The following is a 25669-nucleotide window of genomic DNA, read 5'->3' on the forward strand; positions in this document are numbered from 1 at the left end:
GGACAATGAGAGACACTAATATTTAGTTTCTTGTTAGGGTCCCATAATGTGAGGCAGAGTTGAAATTAAAATTCTAGGTTCGAATATTATCTTCTTTAGAGTTATCAAAATATGTGGTCTGTTGAATCAGAAGTTAGACTAAAGGCCAAGGATGTCTGCTGTGTGGCTTTGGAACTAAGTACCCTGACAAAACAATGGGAAAATCATGCTTTTCCTACTCTTTTCTGTGTATACAGTGAGATATGTATATATATTTTTCTATATTTATATAAATAATAATATATAAGTAATAATATAATAACATAGCATATAATAATGTAATATCCCATAGCTCTTAGCAATCCTGAGGAACAATGCACGAACTGTGTGTTCCTTTTATACTAGTATATCTTTTCCAACTCCTTCTTTCCACAACCCTCCTCCCAAAATAAACACACTTATCAAATAAAACAGGGAGGTGGGAAAACCAGATATATAACTCAGTTATTGTCTTTTAGCAAATATTTACTGAATATTTATGGAGTTTACATATTAGTGAAAATAAGCTTGACATGCTTTGAGTATACGCTTTTAAAAATGGAAAATGACAAAAGTTCAAAAAGGATTTATATTTCAAAAAATTAATGTGTGGCAATTTCAGGTACTATAGGAAATTTAGTACCACCTTGACTTCAGAAGCCTCCTGCAGTAGCATAGGCTTATCCTGAGTATCATCTGCTTATAAAGCCTTTGCCTTACAATATGAAACCATTTAACGAAAAAGAATTTTACTTGGCATTGTTTCTGGCATCATGATGAAACTATATCTGTTATAGAGTGGGGAAAAAAGTAATGTTACCTCATGTTTCTAAAATAGCTGTCCTTATATCAAGATTCTTTTTCCTTTCTATGCCAGAGACTTATAGCAAAGACATTATCATCGCTTCTGAAAGAAGTGCTGGCAATCATTGAAAGAACTGTCATCTATCTTAGATAATGGCAATTTAACCACATGGTAAAACACTATTGTCACTTGATGCATTTTGATGGGAAGAATGTCATTGATGTTTTATTTCTCCCATGAATTTTAATGGGAAATAAACCATTAGTGACAAAACTGACTACAGTATACTTCTATGACACTGTAAAAATTGTCTGCATTTAAACACTGACAAGTGCTTCCTTGTGTGTTTTTTTAAACTATGCTCATTTCACCTGTACTACTCACTTATAAATACATTCTGAAGGCAACTTTCTTCTCTGTTTCCTTAGCAGTGATGATCTGACGGCTTGGCAGGGCATATCGGAAGATTGGAGTCTTACATGGGGGAACACTCAGGGCCAATTATAGGGATTTTTGTTCTGAGGACTTGTTTCTAAATATATCCTTTACAAGACTGTCTGGAGGTGGGAAAGGAGGGCAGAGCTAGTAAGTCTCATCTCATGTCTATATCCTAATTTAAAATTACTTCTTAAAAAGGAGTTGATAGACACTTTAGATTTAAAATTAATACTTGCGATATACATTTTTCTTTCTTCTTTTGAGGAATTCCAAGGTTTCTGTTTCACAGGACCATCCTAAACCAACACAGGAGTAGTGATCACCTGCTCAAAAGTCAGCTTGAAGATTTCCCAGGCAAACGCTGTATCATTTAATAAGGTTTTCAAGGTTCAAGTTAAATGCAAGAAGACAAAAGACACTCATTTCCATAGGTGCTGCCTGGAAATGCTTGAGCAGATTGAGATCTAGAAATAGACCCGACACCAGGCAGGTCTGTGTGAGTCACCTCATTTGAGAAAGCCCAAACTTCCTCTTTTCAAATCCCTTGGTGTTTCTCAAGCATACCCGCCAGATCGCTCTGTCTTTAATGATTTGGAAGTATGCCAACTCATCTCTCCTCCGGACTTGGCTGCCGAAGGGAGAAGGCTCAGCGCCATCTGAGTCCAGAGGAAATGAATGGCACAGCTGAATATCATCAGGGTAATGATGGTATCTCATTGCTCTCTAAATCTATTATTTGGGACAGAAATAGAGCAGGGGATTTTCCTGGCATTTCAATTATAAGAATTAGAAGGAAAATGTGAAAAATGTAGGGGCAGTGAGGGGAAAGTTTTGGAGAGAAACCCAGAGTGCATTTAACCTTCCCTTTTCCCATTAGCGAATACAATATTGCAAACTAGAGATTCGCTTTCAGTTTTAAAACAATCCATTTCCTAAATGATTTAACTTTCTAAAAATATTCAGTGGAATTAATTTTTGTTAATTGGTTGTCTTAATAGTAGGATTTGAGTGAAGGAGGCAATGTGCCCAAAACCTCTTGTACACTCTGTAAATCTTCGTCTCTTGTTCCAGTCACTCTTGTGGTCACCAGTAAGTTTTATGCAAGTGCGTGGGATCGGGCTTCCTTACTTCTCCACCTGTGGCCTCTCTAACAGCTGGGACAGGAAGTCTGTGAACTGGAAAATCATAGTGGAGCTAATGCTTTAGGAGTCAACTCTTGAAGTACAAGGGGATAGGATCAAATAAATGAAAACATCTGCTTCTCTCTTCTGGAGTGTTCTCTGCTTTCTGAGAAGCATTTTACAAATTTCACCAGAAATTTCTATAGGACTTTCTATTTTCATTTTTAAAAATTTTAAATTCAATTAATTAACATATAATGCATTATTGGTTTCAGAGGTAGAGGTCAGTGACTCATCAGTCTTATATAACACCCAGTACTCATCCCATCACGTGCCCTCCTTAATGTCCATCACCCAGTTACCCCAATCCCCCCACCTCCCTCCTCTCCAGCGACCCTCAGTTTGTTTCCTATGATTAAGAGTCTCTTATGGTTTGTCTCTCTCTCTCTCTGATTTTGTCTTTATTCTTACCTCTCTTCCGCTATGATCCTCTGTTTTGTTTCTATAGGGCTTAATATCAGCTATCCTTCACTGTAGCCACTGGTATAACACATCCTTGTATTGTCTTTCCTGCATTCCAGGACTTTTTGACTATCACCTATTTCTCATTTCTGTTTCCTGAGACCATATTACCAATTAAACCTCAGGTTTAATTGATATATGAGGCCTTGTATCAGGCATAGTTTCTAGGTAACATGGTCTAAAATGTGATTTCATGTCCTCCCTTTGACTTTCCAGTCTGTATCAGATGGTTCCAGTCAATCCTTACCTGAACTTTGGTTTGAGGTCATATAGTTAGATGACCCATGCTTGAGGAATATTCAGAAATGTATATTCCCAGAAAATAACCCTAAGGAAACTCAAGGATAGCAGACACCTCTGTTGCATTCTTCCCGGGCTTTGTGTATGGCCATAATCCCAAAGGGAACTGAAATTATTTCCCTAACCCATCTGGGAATTGTTTGTGCTAATCTTCCAGAAATGGCAAAATCACTGATACATATCTAAGAAATAGACCCTGAATTCAATTTCTTAATGATATTTATAGCATGTGGTTTAGTTTGATTTTGTTTGATAAGTTTTATGTTCATGGGGTGTGCATGTGTGTCTGTGTCTGTGTGTACATGTGCATGCATTTCCCAGTTTGGTGGTTATATATGCACTTGGGGAAGAAAAAAAAACAGCTGCTGAAATAATTTACTATGGCTTACTAGAAAGGTCAAAATGCTGCACAGCTTCCACCCAGGAGTGCATTATGTACACATTTTTCACTGACTAACAGGATTTCATTACCAGGTACAACACTAACTGTTTGAATTGATTTATGGACTAAATAAATGTGATTTTATTACTGTCTTCTTTTTGGTGATCATCTACATGCTGTGGGAAATTCATGGCAATCCTGAGTTCTTAGATCATGCAGCCTATTTTCTACATAAAGACTTCTACCAAATAGTTTATCAAGTAATCAACTGTTTATCCTTTGCAGGTCACATGATCATAAAAATTTTATTAGATGTACTATACATGTCATAAAAATAATATGCAGTAAATGTGGAAAGAATTATGTGTTACATATTTGTAAATTTAGTATAAATCTTTAGTCTTCAAGAGTCAGAGGTTTAGGGGCACCTGGGTGGCTCAGTGGTTGAGCATCTGCCTTTGGCTCAGGTCATGATCCCAGCGTTCTGGGATCGAGTCCCACATCAGGCTCCCTGCAGGAAGCCTGCTTCTCCCTCTGCCTATGTCTCTGCCTCTCTATGTCTCTCATGAATAATACAAAAAAAGAATCAGATATTTAAAAAGTATGTGTAAGGATTCCTGGTTGGCTCAGCAGTTTAGCACCTGCCTTCCACCCAGGGCATGATGCTGGAGTCCGGGGATTGAGTCCCACATCGGGCTCCCTGCAGGAAGCCTGCTTCTCCCTCTGCCTGTGTCTCTGCTCCACCTCTCCCTCTCTCTCTCTCTCTCTCTGTCTCATGAATAAATAAATAAAAATTTTAAAAAAGTATGTGTAAGTATTGGTACAAGCACCTATATATTAATATATTATATATTCATGTATTTGCACATGAAAAAATTTACATACCATAAATGTGTAAAAGTAATGACATAATACTTTTACGTTGAAATATATTAATGTATTCAAATAAAGAGCTACAATGGATAATTGGGAATTTTCCTCAGCAATATTATATCTTAATATTACCTCAAAATAAGACACAATTTGCAAAAATATAACAAATATTTATAGCATACTAGATAAGATAGATTTTGGCATCTAGCTTCTGTGAAATCAAATAAAGTTGGGTGTGTCATTTAAATTCTCTATGTTATACTCTTTATAAAATTCAAATAATAAATAATTGTAACAACTAATACACATAGTTTATTAGATGCACAGGCTTCAACTATATCAATTCATCTGGTCCTCTCAACAAACATGTGAGATACATAGGATCATTTCTTTCTTGCAAATAAAACTGAAGCATAGAGTTTCAATGATTCAGCGTAGGCAAATTGACAGTAAACAGAGCCAGGATTCAAACCTATGTCATCAGTCTTCACTATCTGAGCTATACTTCTCAAAAGTAAATTGTAACTCGTAGGTATTGTATTTTGTTTTGTTCTCAATGATTAAGTGTTATAAAATAGGTAAAGCTCCCCATACAGCGCCGGGCGTTTAGTGAATCTTAACTATAAATTTATTGGTATTGGTGTTTGCTGTCATCAATAGGATCACCACCACAGATTTACACTGACATTGAAGAGTTCACCTGTCCCAGGATAGAAATTGCTTGAAAGTCAAAGTTTCTGCAACACAATGTAATGGGCTTATTTTGAACTAACAACTGATCCAGCCTTAAACTTTAAGTCTGCTTCTTCTCTTTTAGGGAAATAGAGTGGGAAAGTAACTAGAAAAAAAATCAATATGGTTACAGCCACTCACATATGCAAGTGAACTCAAATCTTTTTACTAAGCACTTTGGTCTCAGAGCTAAGTTTCTATATGTATATCAAATATTTGTTTGCAGTTACTCCTTTCTTTTTCTTTTGGCTGATGTCCATTTTGCTCTTTTTTCCCCAATTTTATCAAGGAAAAATTGACAAACAGAAGTGTATCTACTTAAAGAATACAGTATGATGGTTTGATATGTATATACATTGTGGAATGATTGCCAAGATCAAGATAATTAACACAGTCATCATTTTCCATAGTTAACTCGTGTGTGTGTGTGTGTGTGTGTGTGTGTGTGTGTATGTGTTGTGTGTGGTGAGAATGTTTAAGATCTCTCAGCAACTTTGCAATGTACAAAACTGAATTATTTCAATGAGTCCCTACATTGTACATTAGATATTCAGAACTTATGCATTGTATAACTGAAAGCTTGTATTCTCAATATTTATTCAAAATCAATATTAGAAGAAAAAAAGGAAACAGAACCCTGATATCCGGAATATATACAAGTTGCAGCTTTCTGATTGTTAGGCATATATAATTTAGGATTTGGTAACATTTTTTTTTTAAGTAGGATTTTGTTTAAATCTCTAAGGCACCTATCTCAGTACCACAAACTGTTTACCTATAAATGTCCTCTCTAGCTGGGATAATTCACAGAATTTTTTCCCTAAGATAACTTACAAGGCCAGACATAATGTGACTCTTTCTAACTAGAAGTCGGGGAGCTAGTGAGATTTTTCAATATGCTTACAAGTAAGAAGTTCGTCCTTTCAATAATATGATTACATTGAGATGGAACATCGTGAATGCCAGTACATTTCCTGACATGAGCTGAATAGGTAAGGGGTTTGTGAAATCTGCCAAGAAGAAAGTAACAGAATTTTAAAAATGAACAGCAAAAACAGCATTGTTTTTCATTGCGGTTACATGGCAATTTTCTTAAATACAGATTTTAAAGGCTTAGAGTCTGGATTCAGAGAGGGTTTGAATCTCATACCCACGAGACAACATGAAATCCGGAGACGTCTTAGAGAGTAGCAAACAGATACATTTCGAGTGCTTGACAACTTTGCCAATGGCAAGTCTTAGAGCATTACTTTAAATATTTCATTATATCCCATTTTATGATTGACATAAGTTCCTCAGAGTAAATGTTAAAAACATACACATACAGCTAGCTCCAGATATATTGTGCCCCGTTCTTTTTTCACAAGCCTAGGCTTTTCATCATCTCCAGGAACCTTCATCCAGCTCCTTAACGTACCGCACCCCCTACTTTGGTGTCACAACAAAACTCCATTTCCTAAGGGTGCCATTCCCATTCATTCAATAAACACTAATTGACTACCTGTGGGACCAATCAGGGACTAATTAGTAATAATATGTGTTAATTGTCCTGAAGAGGCTCACAGCATACTGAGGAAAAAGAATGACAGGAGAATAGAGTAAGATGATATTTGTAATAAGTTAGCTTCTGAGGATAGAAAGTATGAGAAGAAAAAAGAGCAGAACCCTCCTGAGGTGGTGGGGGTTACCAGGGAAAGTATCTCCAGGAGTGCCCACTGAGATTCTAATGTGTGAATGGGGATTAGACAAATGATAGGGAAGGACCTGGAAAGAAGGACATATATTTTCCATTAATATGGTTTTTATTACTTTTTAAGTGTCAGAACACTCTATTAACCAACTTTTAATGTGATAGCTTCTCACTATAATGGAAGCTGAAGTCTATGCCTTAACTCTGTAATACCTTTCACCAAAACTTCTTGGTGCAGAATAGAGGGAAGCAAAAGAATGAGCAAAAACCAAAGATATTAGGTAGAACAAAAGATATTGCAGTAAGTCAGTGGTTCCTAATGGGAGGGAGGCAGAATTTTGCCATGCAGGGTACATTTGGCAGTGTTTGGGGACGATTTCTGATTGTCATAACTTGGGGGTGGGGGCTGCTAAATGGCATCTAGTGGATAGAGACAGAGATGCTGCTAAACGTTCTGCAATCCACAGGACAGCCCCTGACCACAAAACAAATAATATCTAGTCCAAAATCTCAGAAGTGAAAACATTGCAAAGCCCTGCCCTAAGCTGATAATTGGGAATTATGCTTAAAGACAAAATAATGTTAATATCTACTATTTTTTAGTTTCCTGTGAGGTACAAAAAAAAAAAAAAAAGAGGGCCACTACTTTTTATCACTCACACAGTGATTGTTTTGGAAAGCTGAGAGTGATGCTTTCATTTTGCCAACCATTGTGTTTAGTTCAGAGAGTAAGGTTTCTACATAATTTAAAAAGATCTCCTAGTAAGGATATCTCCTTACCATGATATCTCGAACAGCTCATTTAGTTTTTCTACTTACTGACTTCTGGAACCTAGATGATTTTCTTGTGTTCATGTTAAACCAAATGCCCTGTAGCAGTTTTATGTCTAACCAAAAAACAAGACCCTTGGAAAGGAATCTTTAATAATTTTGGCTAGAAAGATGCTTATACTGTGATGTGATAAGTTAAACAAGGGCTCCTGTGGCATGATGAATTATTACTTCTCACTCCACCCTGTTCAGGTTCTGGCCTCAAGTTTTGCCAGCCCTGAAACTCATCATCATGTTTGTTCTAGGGTTGGTGATACACTGGAGTCTCAAATTTTCATACTAAGCCTGTGCGTGTGTGCGCACACACACACACACACATGCACACACAAATTTGTGGGTGATTTACAAAATATTAATTTAAAATGACATTAAAGGAGTAGACTAAAGACACATGCAATGTGTTATCTTGGATTAGATCCTGGAATAAAAAAAGAGAATGCTAGTCTAAAAAACAAAACAAAGAAAAGCAAACCAACCACCTGATGAAATTCATATAAGGTCTGAAGTTAGCAGGAATGTACCAGTGATACTTTCTTAGTTTTGACAGATATACCACGGTTATGTCAGATGTTTACATTATGGGGAACTGGGTGGAGGGTACACAGGAATTCTGGATGACCTTTACATCTTTTCTGTGTGATCTTTACATCTTTTTCTGTGAGTCAAAAATTATTACAAAAAATTTATTTCTTAAAAAAATAACATTGAAGAGGAGAAAAAAAGGAATTGGTAAGGGTGTCTCATTTTAAAGGCATTTAAAAAAAAACTTGCAAACCAGAAGCACTAAAATACTTTGTTACAATTCTATAACTGAAATGCAATTATGTATGACTTTAAAATTATGTTTTTAAACTCTCTTATTTCATTGAAATCCTAATCTACTTGTTTTAATTTTATATCAAAGTGAATATATGGGCTACGAATCAGAGTTTTGTTGTCCATATCTAGCTTATATCTTTTGACTATATTGTTGCACTTAAAAAATTTAGCCAACATTTGAAATATTAAATATTTTACATAAACATCCAGATTCCCAGCTTTTGAAAAATTAGAAGAACTGGAAAACTTGGCCTGCATTCAGAGGTGTCTGAACATTTCAGGTAAAGGTATCCTCCTTTATCCTGGGCATATGCTTGCCAGTTGGCCACATACTGCCCCCCCCCTTTTTTTCTTTATTTCCCACTGTCAGCCCAATTACCAGGTGGATCAACTGTGTGCTTTTGAGCATGTGACATCTGATTTTGCAATTTACATTCCAGTAGTCAATATTAAGTAAATACGGGGTTTTCGTATCTTTATTAGTTTAACTTTTTGAGAAATTTAATGAAGCTAATTTACCTGTCAACATATCAGGATGTAGAAATTATGTTTTGGAATCACACTCACATTTTTAAACATTTTTAACCTGTTTAGGGGGCTCAAGATGTTTGTTTGACCCAGGTGTTGATACACCAGGTGTTGAAACATTGAAATGTGGCAGATAAACGATGGGTATAGTTTTCTTTTCAATGCAATGTTTACATAATTTGGAACATTTTTTTTTGTTCTATTTTGCTCTAAATGATAGCTTTATGCCAAGACTTTGCTACTTCCCAAATAGTATTTTTTTTTTTTCAGAATGTAGTCTTAGATTTATAGAATGATGCTATCCTTGAGTAGTATAAACTCAAAAGTGATCTTGGCAATTGACATTCTGTAGAATCTTAAGTTATTTCCTTGAAATCATGAATAGTAATTTTTAAAATATAACACTTTGCATACAGAAATTGACTCTCCTATCTATCAATGCTTTCATATCCTAGGATTCGCTGACCTTAGATGTGGTCTCCCAGTCTTTTTCACTTTTTTATATTTCCCTTTATAAAGATTTTGGATGCCACATTAAGGCATACTCTGCTCATTGTTAAACAGGAAAGAGCTCCTAATGAAACCCCATTATTTAGGGAAATGGTTGGCTGTTATGTGGCCTTCATATCACCAAGGACGTGTTAAGCCTGTTGGTATAAGTAAAAAAAAAAAAAAAAAATTAAAGAGCAGAAGATAATACACCTACCTGAAAACAAACTGTTTTGAAATACTTTAAAATTGTTCAGCAGCAAAAACAAGATCTAAAATGTAGTCACAGTAGTTTCTAGCAATTCATGCAAGCATATTTAAAGAATTCAAAGAAAAATATTAACATTTGATTTGGTTGTTTGATACATTTGAAAAATATACATTTTTCCTTTTCTTAAAAATACTGTATAATCCTTTTTTGACATTCATTGTTCTTCACCAAGCCTTAAACTATGTTGCATTGAAGGCCTTTCATTTTTTTTTGAGAGCTAGTGTTTCATGATTCAATTCCTCAGGCTGTAGTGAGTCCACACATGTGGACACCATATATATGTATGTGTGTGTGTGTGTGTGTGTGTGTAGGCATACTTTGGAGATAGTGTGGGTTTGGTTCTAGATCACCAAAAATAAAGCAAATACCACAATAAAGTGAATCACATGAGTGTTTTGGTTTCCCAGTGCATGTAAAAGTTATGTCTCTACTATACTGTAGTATTATATGTAACTGCACTATATCTAAAACAAATGAAAAATACTTTATTGCAAAAAAATGCTGTCCATCATGTGAGCTTCAGGGAGTTGTAATCATTTTGCTGGTAAGAGAGTCTTGCCTTGATGTTGATCACTACTGACTGATCAGGGTGGTGGTTGTTGACGGTTGGGGTGGCTGTGGCAATTCCTTAAAAAAAAATAAAGACAACAGTGAAGTTTGCCACACCCATTCACTCTTTTTCTCCTACATTTCTCTGTAACATGAGAGGCTGTTTGATAGCATTTTACCCACAATAGAACTTTCAAAGTTGGAGTCAGTCCTCTTAAACCCTGCCCTGCTTTATCAAAGAAATTCATGTAATATGTTAAATCCTTTGTTGTCATTTCAACAATCTTTACAATGTCTTCACCAGGAGTAGATTCCATCTCTTAAAACCACTTTCTTTGCTCATCCTAAGAACCAGCTTCTCATTTGTTAGTTTTATCATGAGATTGCAGCAATTCAAAAGCAATTCAAATATAATAATGAAACAGTTTGAAATATTATGAGAATTACCAAAATGCAGCACAGACACATGAAATGAGCAAATGCTATTGGAAAAAAATGACCCTGACAGACTTACTAGATGCAGGGATGCCATGAAACTTCCATTTGTAAAAAAAACACGCAATAGCTGCAAAGCACAATGAAAGGATGGATAGCTGTACTTTTAGGGAATCCTGGACTTTTCCTCTCTAGGCTTTTTCGTGATTATTTAATTTTGTAATGGGTTGTTTCATTTGTGCCTTTCTCCCTAGAATGTGAGGTGTATGATGGCAGGGGCTGGTTCATAACTGTGTGTTCACAAATTCTTATACTGTGGAGGGCTTCCTATTAAAAAAAATTAGTGATGGTTGTATGAATGACCAATAAATAAATAAGTGAATAAATATGCTGCAAATTATATTTAAAAAAATAAGTATAAGGGGGAATTAAAAAAGTACATGCCCTGACTTTTTTTTTCATCTTATATCCAGGCCTCTAGTTTTTAGGTTTTTTTAAAATCCATCCCGCATGTGACATCTGGACTGATCAACTTAACTACAGATACAGTTCAGTCTCCCTACATGTAGGAAGCTTATTCTCTGGGAACACTGTTAAATATTACATTTTACTGATGAAAAAATAAATCAGAGTTTTAAAAAAAATATTGATACTACCATGATTTAAGCCAAAGTCTTATTTAAAGATTTTGATGTTTATTGTTTTAAACCATTATTTAATAAGCATAAAATTATATGAACCTGAATATATTTAGAAAGGGAAATTTGATGCCAAAATAATATATTTGACACTATTGCTTTTTTAAATTAAATGGATGAACAAATAGTTTCATAAAGAAATGTGCGTTGTAACATAAATATGTTGGAAAAATGGTGTGGAAAGGCATTCTATAAGCTATTTATGTAAAATCAATAAAAGTTGATTATTACTGTTAAAAAAAAAGTCCTTCAATACCCCCAAAGTATCCCTTTAGTTTTGACAAAAAAAAAAAAAAAAAAAAAACAAACTAAACTAAAACAAAATCCAACAAGTGTTTAGCCTATCATGTATGGTCCTCCTTGAGAGATGTTTATTTATTCAATGCTACCTAAAGAATCTTCTCAGCTCCAAACAATCTTAGAGGTTCTGGGAATTAATTTTCTTATATATATTAGTTAGTGCATCTGCTTAGTCCTGATTTCTATTTGGAGTTCATGTGTCCTAACATTTCAACCTTTAACCTTGACATTATCTCAAGGTTGACTTCTCTAAATCCCAAGCTGCAAAAATGTGCGCTTTTTGTGTTAACACCTGTTTACCTTTATCCTAATACTTGTAGCTCACTATTAAAATGACCTGTTTGTGTCTTAAAGGATACCATCTTACTCATTGCTTGCATTGAACATTCTAAATCAATGTTTGGTATTAAATAATTATCTCCATAAAAATTATAACAAATCATCATCAAAGATTTCAAGTCATATCCAAATTATTTTGAGATACTTCTTCAATGAATTGTCTCTTTTTCTCACATTTTAATTAGAACATTTAAATTGTAAACTTTGGTCTTTTTAATTTATTATATTTAAATATGTTTCACTTCAATTATTCATGAATAAAAAACCTCTACTGATCATTTATTATATTTTATACACTATTTTTTTATCATGAGGAGATGAAAGACATAATTACTGACATAAAGGAATTCAGTACTTAAATAACATAGAGTAAGAATGCTTTAATACAAGTAAAGCTTTGGAAAATGAATTTTAGCTACCATATTAAGAATTAAAAAAGAATATTCCATATGAAAAAAGCCACATATGAAAAGCTATATAAGTAGTTTAGAACATGGTGCATCTTGAAATTACAAGTTGATTCCAATTTCCTGACTTTTTAATTATTTTTTTTAAGATTTTATTTATTTATTCATGAGAGAGGCAGACGTACAGGCAGAGGGAGAAGCAAGCTCCATGCAGGGATCCCGATGTGGGACTCCATCCTGGGTCTCCAGGATAACACCCTGGGCCAAAGGTGGCGTAAACTGCTGAGCTACCTGGACTGCCCCTCTTTTTAATGTACATTGCATAGTCTCACCCACGATTTTAAATTCTAGGAAGTCCAAAGTCTCCTAAAAAAGGTCAGTGAATTACTTGGGTCAGTAGGTGGAAGCTTAATGACTAATAGATAATTCTGGTCTTAAATTTCTGCTTTCTGATTTTCTGGGTTATGTCGATTTTACATAAATTCAAGTAGACACTCTTCCCAGTTTCCTTTAAAGAAACAAACAAACCAAAAAAAACCCAGTTTTTAAATATACAAGTGATAACTTGCTCAGTTAATCTTCTAGACAATTTAGGAAAGGATGTGGACAGTCTACACTAAAAGTGGACAGTTTAAAACTGAATACACACTCTTATCTGTTAAATCCTTTGTCCAACCAGCTTCTTAAATTTTTTCCCTCTGTCTTCTTTATTACACACATTTTTTCTTTTTCTTCCTACTTCCACTTCCCTCATGAATAGCTTAAAAACACTATGGTTTCTAGATATATTATGCATAGTTATCCATTTCATTTTCTCCCACCACCTAACTGATCTCTTTCTTATTGGCAACACTAGATTAAATTGGATTTTTTTCTCAAAAAAAAGCAAACTGAGTTATTCATTCATACAATTATTTCTATTACTGGTTTAATGCCATAGGTGCTCTCATCCTAATACCAATAGATGACAATGAAACAAAGAGCAGAAGAAACAGGATTTTATGCAAACTTGACCTTCATGACTAGGTTAAATAACGAATGTCCAAGAACTAGAAGAAGAAAAATAATTTCCTTACTTTATTTCTTTACTTAAAAAATCTGTACATTAAATTTCTCACTTTTAATAGGAATTGCATTTTCTGGGTTTTAATCAGATTTATCTGATCCTGTGCAGTCTGCCTTTTGCTGATTTTAATTCTGTCCCTTTCATGGCATCTCCTCTGTTTTCCAGTTTTCTGCTTTGGGTTCATTTCATTATCATTCCACATTTATATGCTTCCTTTCAGTGAAAACAAGGATTAGTCTTGCTATTCTTATGCAGATGATGCTCAGATGTATTTCAAGATTAGTCCTAATTGTTACTCTATTTCTGACACTTTATCAGCTTCTCATGAAGACATAGTGACTGGAATGGCCAATTAAATATTATTAAATGGAACTACTTACTGTTTTATTTAGGTTTTATCATTCACCTTCAGATGTGAGGGGTGGTGGTGGTGGGAGAGGTAAGGGGGGCAAGAAAGGGGTGTTTCATGACCAAAAGTTCACAATCTGAGAATTGAGACTGATTCAGAGAGTAGTTTCTATACCTATATCTGAAGCTCGGCAACAGGTTTTTGATGGTTAATTAAATCAGCATTTTTTTTTAGGTAGATACATTATATAATGTATTAAATAATTAAAGTAAAATAAAAACAAAATGAAATTCTGATGTTTTGAAAGTGTTATAACCATATTTTAAGTCACTACTTAAATTCCACATGTTTGTATTTAGATTCATATAAAGTAAACTTCCATGTAAGAATTCCCTTCCTGGGCAACCCGGGTGACTCAGTGGTTTAGCACCTACTTCAGCCCAGGGCGTGATCTGGAAGACCCAGGACCGAATCCCATGGCGGCCTCCCTGCATGGAGTCTCCTTCTCCCTCTGCCTGTGTCTCTGCCTCTATCAATCTCTCTCTCTCTCTCTCTCTCTGTGTCTCTCATGAATAAATAAATAAAATTTTTATTTAAAAAAAATTCCCTTCTTGTTAAAACTAACTGTGTGTATGATTTTCTGAACTATCAAGAGTGTCTTTTCCAGAAAGAAAGTTCAAGAAAAAGATGCAGTGTCGTTGAACAGAGTCCTTCCAAACATATGCCAAATATTGTGCAGAAAGACTAAAATTCTGACGCTCAACCCAGAAATCTGTACTTATTTAATGGAGTTCTATTTTCTGTGTGAAAACTCCACAATTCCTATTTATGCCCAATAAGGGAACAGATGCTCTACTTCTGGTGTTGTTCTCACTTGTTCTATTTTCCTTTGTCCACTTTGATAATAGACTTCTACCATGTTTTATCCATTTTTTTTTTTTACAGCAAATCTTTTATGATGTCAGTTGAAAGTGATTTCCAAGCCTGTTTCATTTTCTGGACATTTTTTCCTCCCTAGGTTACTAATTACTTCATTAAAAATATTTTATTTGAATGTATAAAGAATTTTTCACAACTTTGGAAATACTTTGTTAATATAGCTTAAACTAGACCTCCTATACCTTCTGTCTTAGAAACTATTTAATTTTCTGAGCCATTTTATTTTCTCAAAGTCAATTTTTATCAGTGCATTGTTTATATTCAGAATCTATACACGGGATGAATTTTTTTCTTTGAACGTCTTTAAAACATTTCATTTCAACCATTTCTAATAGTAGTGGCCACATGGTAATTTTTAAAAGATAACGTCTTATGAAGTGTTACTGGGGAACTGATCACCTTGTTATTTTTACAAATTCACCTTGATTTGATCAGAATGAATTTATTCTTTATGAGGTGTCTACAAGAGCCATGTGGGAAAGGCTCCTAAATTACCAGAGGAGGAAAACAAAACTTAGAAATAAAACAATTATTTTTCTGTATCACTTCCTAAGAATAGCCTTCCCCAACCTGTTACCTACTTCTTTTTTTTTAAAGATTTTATTTATTTATTCATGAGAGACACACACACAGAGAGAGGGAGAGAGAGTGGCAGAGACATAGGCAGAGGGAGAAGCAGGCTTCATGCAGGAAGCCCAATGTGGGACTCGATCTCCGGACTCTGATCACGCCCTGAGGCAAAGGCAGATGCACAACTGCTAAGACATCCAGGCATCCCTATTATCTACTTTCATAGCATTTCTTGATCTATTAACAAATAGATCTTCCCTAGCATCTATAAATCCAACATATTTATGAGTGATTTTTACTTGTCATTTATGAGTGTTTTTTTTCTTTATTTTCAAAAAAGACAATTTCCTAGTTTAAAACATATTTACAAAGACGCCTCATCACTATGTAGAGATCACTTATTTGATACTCCATTTAAAAGCTGAGAAAAGGAACATGAATATTTGTTCCTTTAGTAAACATCCCTGCATTATGAAAGCCACTGTACCAGCAGTTAACAGAGATGAAAAACAAAGCCTTGTCCACAAAAGATTACGTGTGTATACATTTTGGAAAACAAAGCATGGTGGAGAATTGCCAAGTAGTGTCACTCAAAAAAGTGGTATGTCCTATCAGAAAGCTGATTCTACTAACTTCAAACCAACATGTGATGACTATAAATTTTTGATTGCTATGAAGTTCTTAAAATATTTACAATTGTACTTTCTATCAGATCACTAGCACATAACCACCTTTATAGAGGTGTTGTTTGAATAATGTACTGTGAAGACTACAGTCCATTACAGAACTTTGAGTGGTGGAATTAGGAATACTTACAGGGATGTCTGGGCAGCTCAGTTGGTTGTTTGCCTTGGCTCAGATCATGATCCCAGAGTCCTGGGATCAAGTCCTGCATGCAGCTCCTTGCTCAACAGGAAGTCTGCTTCTCCCTCTGTCTGCCACTCCTCCTGCTTGTAAGTCTCTCTCTCTCTGACAAATAAATAAATAAAATCTTTTTTTAAAAAGGGACTACTTCTTATAGAGAAAGAAATGACACATTAGGTTGGCTTTGTTTAAATGAATAGAGTTTCTGCAGGGAATATAAGAAGGAATAACATTTTAGACTTGGAAAATATCATAAAAATAAATGGAAAATTATAAAAAGTGTGATACATTCAAAGATGAACAAAAATTCTTTTCTGGTACAAGTTGAGTATCTACTGTATAAAATGGCAGGAAATTGTACTGGGAAAGAAATCTAGGTCCTCACAGAAATAATTTTATATTTTATATTAGGCAGTTTGTAATTTATTCTATAGGAAACAGAGATCACTTTTTTAAATGAAGTTAAGTAAAATAATCAAATCTGTATTTTAGAAAGATAAATATAGTAGCACTAAGGAGGATGGGACACAGGGAGAAAAATGAATATAGAGAAGGAGTTAAATAGCTATTTCTAGTTCAAGAAAAGAGTGATGAAGTTCTTGGTATTGGGAAGAGAAGAAAAAAAGAAAAATTGAATATTTCAGATGAGAAATACATAGGTCTTGAGGAGTGCTTATGTATATATGGGAGGGAAGTGGACAAATGAGTTAAGAAAGGTTTAATTAAAAGTTTCTTTAAAACATTTCATAGAATGTCCAGTAGGCAGGAAGACAATTACTCTAGAAATAGGAGATGGAAAAATTGGTGATGTAAATTTGAGAGCTATCAGCACAGAAATGACCATTGTAGTCATAGAAGTCAATTAGATTAACTATTCAAAAAGGCCATTGAACAAGAAAAATAGGCCATGTGATTAATTTATAATTATGCTACCTAAGGGTCAAATGCAAACAAAACAAAACAAAACAAAATGAACAAAAACACAGGGTATGGACAGATCATAATGATTTTTAAAAGTTAGGTAAGAATCCAGGAATTTCAGGACTGTGTAAGGGAAGGCAGATAATTTCAAACAAAGCTCATCAATGCTTTCCATTACTGCTAAGAGATCAAGTATGTTGAAAAAATGAAAAGATATTATTAAATTTAGCAATAAGGAGCTCATTTCTGGCATTGAGAAAGCAATTTCAATATCCAAATGAGAGAAGTCAGCTGTAATACTTCCAAATTGAATGGAGAAGAAGATGGAATAGTGCCCTTAGAAGATTCATAAGATGTTGTAAAGCAACAATCTCATTTATATGTGGAATCTAAAAACAAGACAGCAAAATAGAAAAAGAATACAATTGTAGTTGCCAAAGTCAGGGCCAGAGATGGTGGGGGAAATGGGGAGATGCTGGGGAGAGGGAACACATTTCCAATTTTAAGAAGAATAACTTTGTGGATATAATATATGGTATATTGACTGCAGTTAATAATACTATGTCATAGACTTGAAAGTTGCTAAGAGAGTAGATCTTGAATGCTACACCCCACACACACAAAATAATTATGTGAAATGATGGAGATAACTAACCTTCTTGCAATAATTTTACTGTGTATCAAATCATCATATTACATACCTTATACTTACATAATGTTATACATCAATTATATCTCAATGAATCTGGGAAAAAAAGAGTCAATTATCAAATACTCAGAAATTTTGTGAGGCCTTGATAACCTGTGATAGATTAAAATCAGCCAAGATGATTTTACTACTTATACCATGGAAATGGAAGAAAAAAGGGGAAAAAAAAAAGAGTGGATGAGAGATAAGAAAATCTGTAGGGAGCACAGAAGACTTATAAGAAGCTATGTAGTAAATGGAAAAAGAAAAAAATCGTAACTAATGTTGAGGGGAGACATATATCATTTATTATTTTTTTCCTTATTACCAAATAACAATTTTGTTATTTAAAATATAAAAATCAGATACAAATAAGACAAAATTAAAAGTAACCATTTAATACCAAATGATTTAAGCACAAGATATAATCCTCAAGTTAATTAAAATTGTCTAGAGTAGATTTATGCCAAAATATAAGCTAAAGGGGAGAAAAAAACAGTAAAGAAAACTATATTTAACATACAAGAGGGACATGCTTACTGATAGGAAAGTAAGACTTGGAGATAGAAGAACATGAGCTCTCATCCTGCCTCTGCTATTTACTAGCTGAGTAATATTGGGCAAGTCAAGCAAACTTTTGGAACCTCTAAATTGATCTTCGAATTAATGATAATAACTATGTAAAGTCTTAAGTGCGTTGAAAATATATGTACATCATTTAAAAATACAATGAACTGTTATTGATGAGTTTGAAATGGATGACATGTGGGAGATTTTAACAGGAAGGGGCAAAGAAATGCAAATCAAAACTAATGCTAACAAGAAACCTTGCTGACCAAGAATGAAGAGAAGATGCAGATGCACTGTGGCCACTTCATCTTCTTCTTTTTTTATTTAACTTTATGTATTTATTCATGAGAGACACAGAGAGAGGCAGAGACACAAGGAGGAGAAGAAGGCTCCATGCAGGAAGCATGATGCGGGATTCAATCCCAGAACCCCGGGATCATGCCCTGAGCCAAAGGCAGATGCTCAACTGCTGAGCCACCCAGGGGTCCCACCGCTTTGTTTTCTTAAGTAGAAGAAAAAGGGTTGGAAAAACTGAAGAATGTTCCAACATTTAACTTTCATGGGACTTTATTAAAATTACATCAGTGCGGAATCCCTGGGTGGGTCAGCGGTTTGGCACCTGCCTTTGGCCCAGGGCACGATCCTGGAGTCCTGGGATCAAGTCCCACATCAGGCTCCTGGCATGGAGCCTGCTTCTCCTTCCTCCTGTGCCTCTCTCTCTCTCTCTCTCTCTCTCATAAAATAAATAAATAAATCTTTTAAAAAATTTACATCAGTGCAACTCATTTTATAGCTTGAATGATCTAGTTCACAATTAAGAACAGTAAAAGTAGTTTTCATATTTATGTCTCAGTCTCATATCCTGGAATACTTAATAAATAGGGTTGAAAACACCATCTGGATTGCTTAATCAATCTATGGCTTTGTTTCTTTCTCTTTGTAGATTTTTGTTAACACAACGTTGCATAAATGTACCTCTCTCCAACTAAACTGACCTACTTACAGTCAGAGGATAATTTATAATGCCTCACCCTTCTATTTATAACTCATTTTCAATTAATTTTGAAAATATTGAGCTTGTGAACTTTAGGGTACAAAAAATACTCTCACTTTGATAAGTGATATAATGCCCTAATATATATTACACTGTGGTTATAATTATGCAATTTTGAATTTAGAGTCTTTTTTATTTTGTTTGCAAAATATTTTATTGCCAAGATTTTGCATGCATTATAAGCTCACTTTTAAAATGCAATTTCTCTTTTAGTGAAGACGTGTGGCTCTAATCTTCAAGGACCAAGTGGCACCTTTACGTCTCCCAACTTCCCATTCCAGTATGACAGCAATGCACAATGCGTCTGGGTCATCACAGCGGTGAATACAAATAAGGTAAGGGAAAACCGTCTGTGGTAGGAAAGCAAAATCATAAAGACAAAGGCAAAGAGATCATGAGGAGAGTGCAGTAAAGAAAATTCATAACTACAGTATGATTTCTGCAATATTTTCTGTTTATTCCATATCTAAACCAATATGAGAATTTGAGAGAAAAATCAATTTTAAATAATGCAATTCTACTTCCAGTTACTAACATAAATAACAAAATATTAAAATTATAAATGAATATTTTGTGAGATGTATTGTTGAAGGTTGTAAGTATTTTTTTAAGGAAGTCCTGAATCATGGCTTTTTCACTTCATATCTTTTCTGTTTGACATACCATTCAGATGTACATGTTTTGGTACATAGCTTTTCTTTCAATGTTTCTCTATTACCATAGATCTTAAAGCTATTCCCTATTATAATAAGTTGGCTTTAAAGTGGTCTACACTAATAAAGGACTCATTATGGATATTTCAAAAAGTTACTTTATCTTTCTGCTTGACTAAAAAGTAGTAATCCATCTAAACATGCACATGCCATAATACTTCAAATAAAATTATTATACTGAACCAGTATGAGAGCAGCTGAAGACTTTGCTAGTTTTTGTGTCTTCTCTCTATCCTCCTCCTTGAAAGAATACAGAGAAGGCCTAAATGGGCCGAACATAAATTCCTCTTAGATTGTATGATATCCTTTGGGGGTTAGATTAAGGGAAGTTTTGTAGTAGAGCCCATAAAACTGGTTTAATTGTAGTTCAAATATTGATTTAGAATTTACTGATACTTTTGATCAGGTTATTTAGCCTACCTGTAATTTGGGTTCTATAAAATGTGGATAATAAGACTATGCATCTCACAGTATGCTGTGAGGAATAAATGGGGTAATAAAACACAGTGCTTTGTATAGTAAGCACTTAAAACACATTAACTCATTAGATAAAGTGTGTACTACATGCCAGAATGTTTTAGGCTTTTATATTCATAAAACCTTATCCTAAGAATAGCAATATGGTTTGAAAATTAATTCAGTGATCAGTGACACTTACCTCATGGAAAAGCCCTGATTTATGAATCAGAGGGACTAGGTCAGAAGCTTACTCTGTCCCAAACTATCTTTGTAAACTTGGGGAAAAATCACTAAATCTAACTTTTCAACTACATGAAGGAAGTAATTTTTACTCACCCAACTTATGTCATCAGTTCAGTTTGCCAAATATTTGTCCATTATTAATCTCTGCAAATTATGGGTTGTTGAGAAAATTTTTAAAAATCACAAAGTACTTGAAAAATTAAGTTACGTTTATTGAACACTTAGCAACATGCCAGATACTATTGACATCACTTTTTAAGAATTACTTAATCTTCATAAGACTCTCCTTGCTAAGTAGATACTTTTATTGTCTGCATTTAACATAGAGGCTGAATAACTTGTCTAAGATCACGTAACCAGCAAAGGTCAGAACTATGTGCTTTGTAAGATATGTGTTATTTATAAGGATATGTCTCACATGAGGGTGTAAGTATCTTATACCAAGATGAGCATGAGGTAAATTCATCACAAAGTATGGAACAAACACATTGTATTAGTCTTGCATTGAGATAGAAATCTTTTTGTGTCATGATAATTACCTATAATTGTCATGAAAATGTGGTAATTATCTCCTGTGCTATAAGATGTCTGCTTTGCTGAGTTAAATTCATTCTCACTTACTGAGATACCTGAAGTTTCACAGAGGTCGTCACATTTCTCCTTGTTTATCTTACCCAATCTGCCAAACTTTTATCTCTTCTTTTTCTCCTAAAAAAAAATCCAATTTATTTTCTAAGGAGGACATAATTACTTTTGCTTCTTTGCTATTTTTATCAAGTAGCTGACTGAGGACATTAATTTTTGATCTGTTGGTTTACTTCTATTTTAAGATATCCTTGTAGAAATTGGTTTTCAAGCATTTTTAACCATGACCCACAGTTAGAATTGTATTTTACATTGTGGCCTTATCCATTCACATACACACACACACAGTGTCAGAAAGTAACATTTTCCCTTAATAGCTGAATTCTCTTCTGTGTTTTTTAATATAAACTATTGTGATCTATTTGCTTTTAAGATGTTGGTCATGCCTCAATAAATGGATTTCATGATGCATTAATAGGTTATAACATAGTTTGAAAAATCCAGTTTTGTTTCTATAGATTTCTGGATCAGAACTCTTTTCAAAGGCAGTTGCAGACATGCACACAGCTTTTCTAGATGGTATAAATCTCAATCAAAATGCTTAATATGCTCACTTTGGCAGCACATATACTAACCAAGATACTTAATCCCTCAATATTTATAATCTTCTTTGAATATCATTACTCTTGTTTTTCTTTATGTTTGATCCCTTTAAAAGCAATTATGTTCTAAATGTTCAAAACACATATATGATTGGTGGAAAAAACCCTGAGATTTGAAGCTGGATAGAACTGGATGGAGCGGGATCCCTGGGTGGCGCAGCGGTTTGGCGCCTGCATTTGGCCCAGGGTGCGATCCTGGAGACCCGGGATCGAATCCCACGTCGGGCTCCCGGTGCATGGAGCCTGCTTCTCCCTCTGCCCGTGTCTCTACCTCTCTCTCTATCTCTCTGTGACTATCATAAATAAATAAAGATTAAAAAAAAAAAAAAAAAGAATTGGATGGAGCTAATGTCCCTTTTACTACACAAGCATGATCTTTGAATCCTCTGAAGTAGCTTTTCTTTTTCATCTGTTAGAGATAATAATATATCATAAAGTTGTCTTAGTGGCTAGATAAGGAAATATGAAATGTCTGATTCAAAGTAGGATCATTTTAAATGACATCTATTATCACCAAATGCTGCCATCTCATTAGAAAACATGCTTGTCTTTAGTTATTTATTAGATGTTGCTTATGTATGATGCAGAAGAAATGTCCCTCTGTACTGTTTCCTTACATATTTGATTATGTGTTTGATTAATTTATAGGTGACTAAACATTGAAAAATAGTCATTTTCATTGCTCAGTTTGCAAACATTCCCATTAAGCTTATTTAAAATAAATATAATGACTGAGCAATACAATCTTAAAGTAATGTATGTTTTCAAAGTCACTTTACATCTCTTCCACAAGCCCCTGCAACGGAATTATTCCTTTAATTCTAGAATCTCAATCATGAACATAATTGAGGGCTTCTTCACAACAGTAAGTTCAAATATTAGAACAAATACTTTAAACTAGCCTGGTCATTGAATTTATTGTTCTCCTTGCATTATGATACACATTTAACATTAGCTCCATGTGTGAAATAAATACTTTTCTGCCTTAAACTTTTCCTTAATTTTTAAGGGAATCATCTTCTTTGATTTAAGTGGTCTTGTGCATTTGTCCTCAATCTGATGTGTGTGTACTCTGGATTATGCAAACAATTCCCAGGGTGTACATGGCGGGGGGTGAGGATGTGGGGATGGCCACCATTTTTGGTATTCAGCTCTCTACAATGTCTGCTTGAAGACCCATTTCTATCTGTTTGTTCTCTTTTATCACTTTCCTTTTTGTGATTGTCTTTCACAGTTTCAAAAGAAAGTCATATCTTACTTTCCCAATGGAAATGTTAACATTTTATATTATTTGAGTGTAAATAAATCCCAGGGATCCAGACTAGAAAATTCTACATTCACATGGTTCCTGAGGGGAGAGTGTTTTGAGAACAAAGCAAAAAATAGATTCACTAAGAAATATTTTAAGGAGACAATATCTTATTTTATCTAAATGACAAACTTCTAGAAAGTCCCATATCTTTATCTCTTAATGTATGCATATATGCATGTATGTATATATGTATCTGTCATCTACTCACCTATCTTTTAATCTATCTGTATCTCTGTGTATCCTAGAATAAGAATTTACAGTACATAGAATTATAATTTGAATTGAAACACAAAGTCTGACTGTTTGAACACATAGAATATCCAATTTGTCTGACTGATTTTCCAGTTTTTGCATTTATAATATATAGTGGACATTTTCTAGAAATTTAATGTACTAATGTTGCCAGATTTTAAGGAAATAGTTTCCTGTTACTTGTCACTAAAAGCCCCTGAGGCAGGGGGCTAATGATACAGTCATCATTTTTATTGTCTCTTGACCTAATATAAAGTATTTGTAAAGCTACATCATAGAACTTGCATCCTCTGTGGCTACTCACACTTAGAAAGAAAAGATGTCTATTTAAAACTGTAGGAGATAGTAAGAGATCAAATTTTTTGATCTGTGTCTGCAAAATTGTTTAAAGTCTGTCTAGACCAGCATTGGCCAATAGAAATATGTAACCACATATAGAATTTTAAATTTTCTAGTAGCTACATTTTCAAGTGAAATTAACTTTAATGATATATTTTATTTAACCACAGTGTTATAATTTCATGTAATAAGAATAAAAGTATTGATGAAACATTTTACTATCATTTTCTTTTTATTTTAAATCTTTGAAATCCAGGATGGTGTAACACTTAAAGAGCATCTCAATTCAGATGAGCCACATTTCTAGTACTTGATAGCCACACGTTTCCGGTGGCCACCGTATTGTACAGGGAAAATGTTGTACATCACCACTAAGAGTCTGATTCTTTGCTTCAGGGAATATAGGAGCTAATAGTTGTTAGTGGTTGGTTGTAAGGAGAATAAACATCCCATTGTGAGGGAATCGCCTCATGCGAAGTTTTTGTAGGGTCTTCAAGGAAAAGGAAGAAGGGGATGCTCCCATCGGCAACCTGGAATTTCATGTTTTCCTACCTTTCATGAACTACCCCATATCCTTAATTAGTTATTTTTAATTTTTTTTTTTTTTTTACTTAAGTCAGCCTAAAAATTTTCTGTTACCTTTCTTTCACTAAGGAACCCTGAGGCAGGGGACTAATGATTTAGTCCTCATTGTTATTGTCTCTTGACCTAATATGAAGCATCTACTGAAACATTCAGCTTTCCTGTTTGCTAACACATTTTGCCATATCCTGCAAATTGATTATGTGCTTATTTCCTCTATCTTTATCAATATTGGGATGAGAGGGATCTAGCTCTTGAAAATACGTGGTGTTGTTGGATGCCTTTACTCTAACTTCTAGGATTTCTAATGGACTTTAAGAAGTGGGTCTTCTAATTAAGCATAAATTAATAGTATAGTCAAAATAGCTTTTTTAATTAAATAGTTCTTCAGTATAATGTGCAGAACTAAGATAAAAATGTTGCAGAATAAGAATCTTTATGACTTTTTGGCCATTTCTTATGCTAATTTTAAAGGGATGCACTTTTATCCACTTTGGAGGACTGTTCATAAGAATAATACTGATGTCTTCAGGATGTCAGCAAATCTCACAACTGAGAAAATAAAATTCATTGGGAGATCAGTAATAAAAGATTAAATTAACTGAGCATAGAAGAATATAATTCAGAGAGAATAAAGACAGGCATATGAGGTCGACTTCCGTTTAGCTTATAGCTTCACTAATTTAACAGAAGTCTTAAGTGTCAGATGAAGTAAAACCAGTCACCAGAAGAATGGAAATTGACTAAGGCTTAAAAAAAAAGTTGGCAACACTAGCCAAAAGCACATTTTTTTAACTCCAGGACTATGAATACTTGTTTTAAATAAATTACTTATTTATTTGAGAGAGAGAGAGAGAGAGAGAGAGAGAAAAGAAGAAGAAGAAGAAGAAGAAGAAGAAGAAGAAGAAGAAGAAGAAGAAGAAGAAGAAGAAGAAGAAGAAGAAAGAAGAAGAA

At 34.2% G+C, this 25669-nt stretch overlaps 1 protein-coding gene across 3 annotated transcripts in view; it reads left to right on the forward strand.

Moving 5' to 3' along the window:
* The window catches only part of CSMD3 (CUB and Sushi multiple domains 3), a 1188176-nt gene that overhangs the window by 561772 nt on the left and 600735 nt on the right, over positions 1-25669 (forward strand). For all 3 annotated transcript variants that reach the window (XM_041769740.1, XM_041769741.1, XM_041769742.1), the window contains one exon: positions 19782-19903. In XM_041769740.1, coding sequence (XP_041625674.1) covers positions 19782-19903 — 122 coding nt within the window. The remainder of the gene's footprint in view (positions 1-19781; positions 19904-25669) is intronic.

This window comes from Vulpes lagopus, chromosome 9, assembly GCF_018345385.1.
Source record: "Vulpes lagopus strain Blue_001 chromosome 9, ASM1834538v1, whole genome shotgun sequence".
NCBI classification, from domain to species: Eukaryota; Metazoa; Chordata; class Mammalia; order Carnivora; family Canidae; genus Vulpes; species Vulpes lagopus.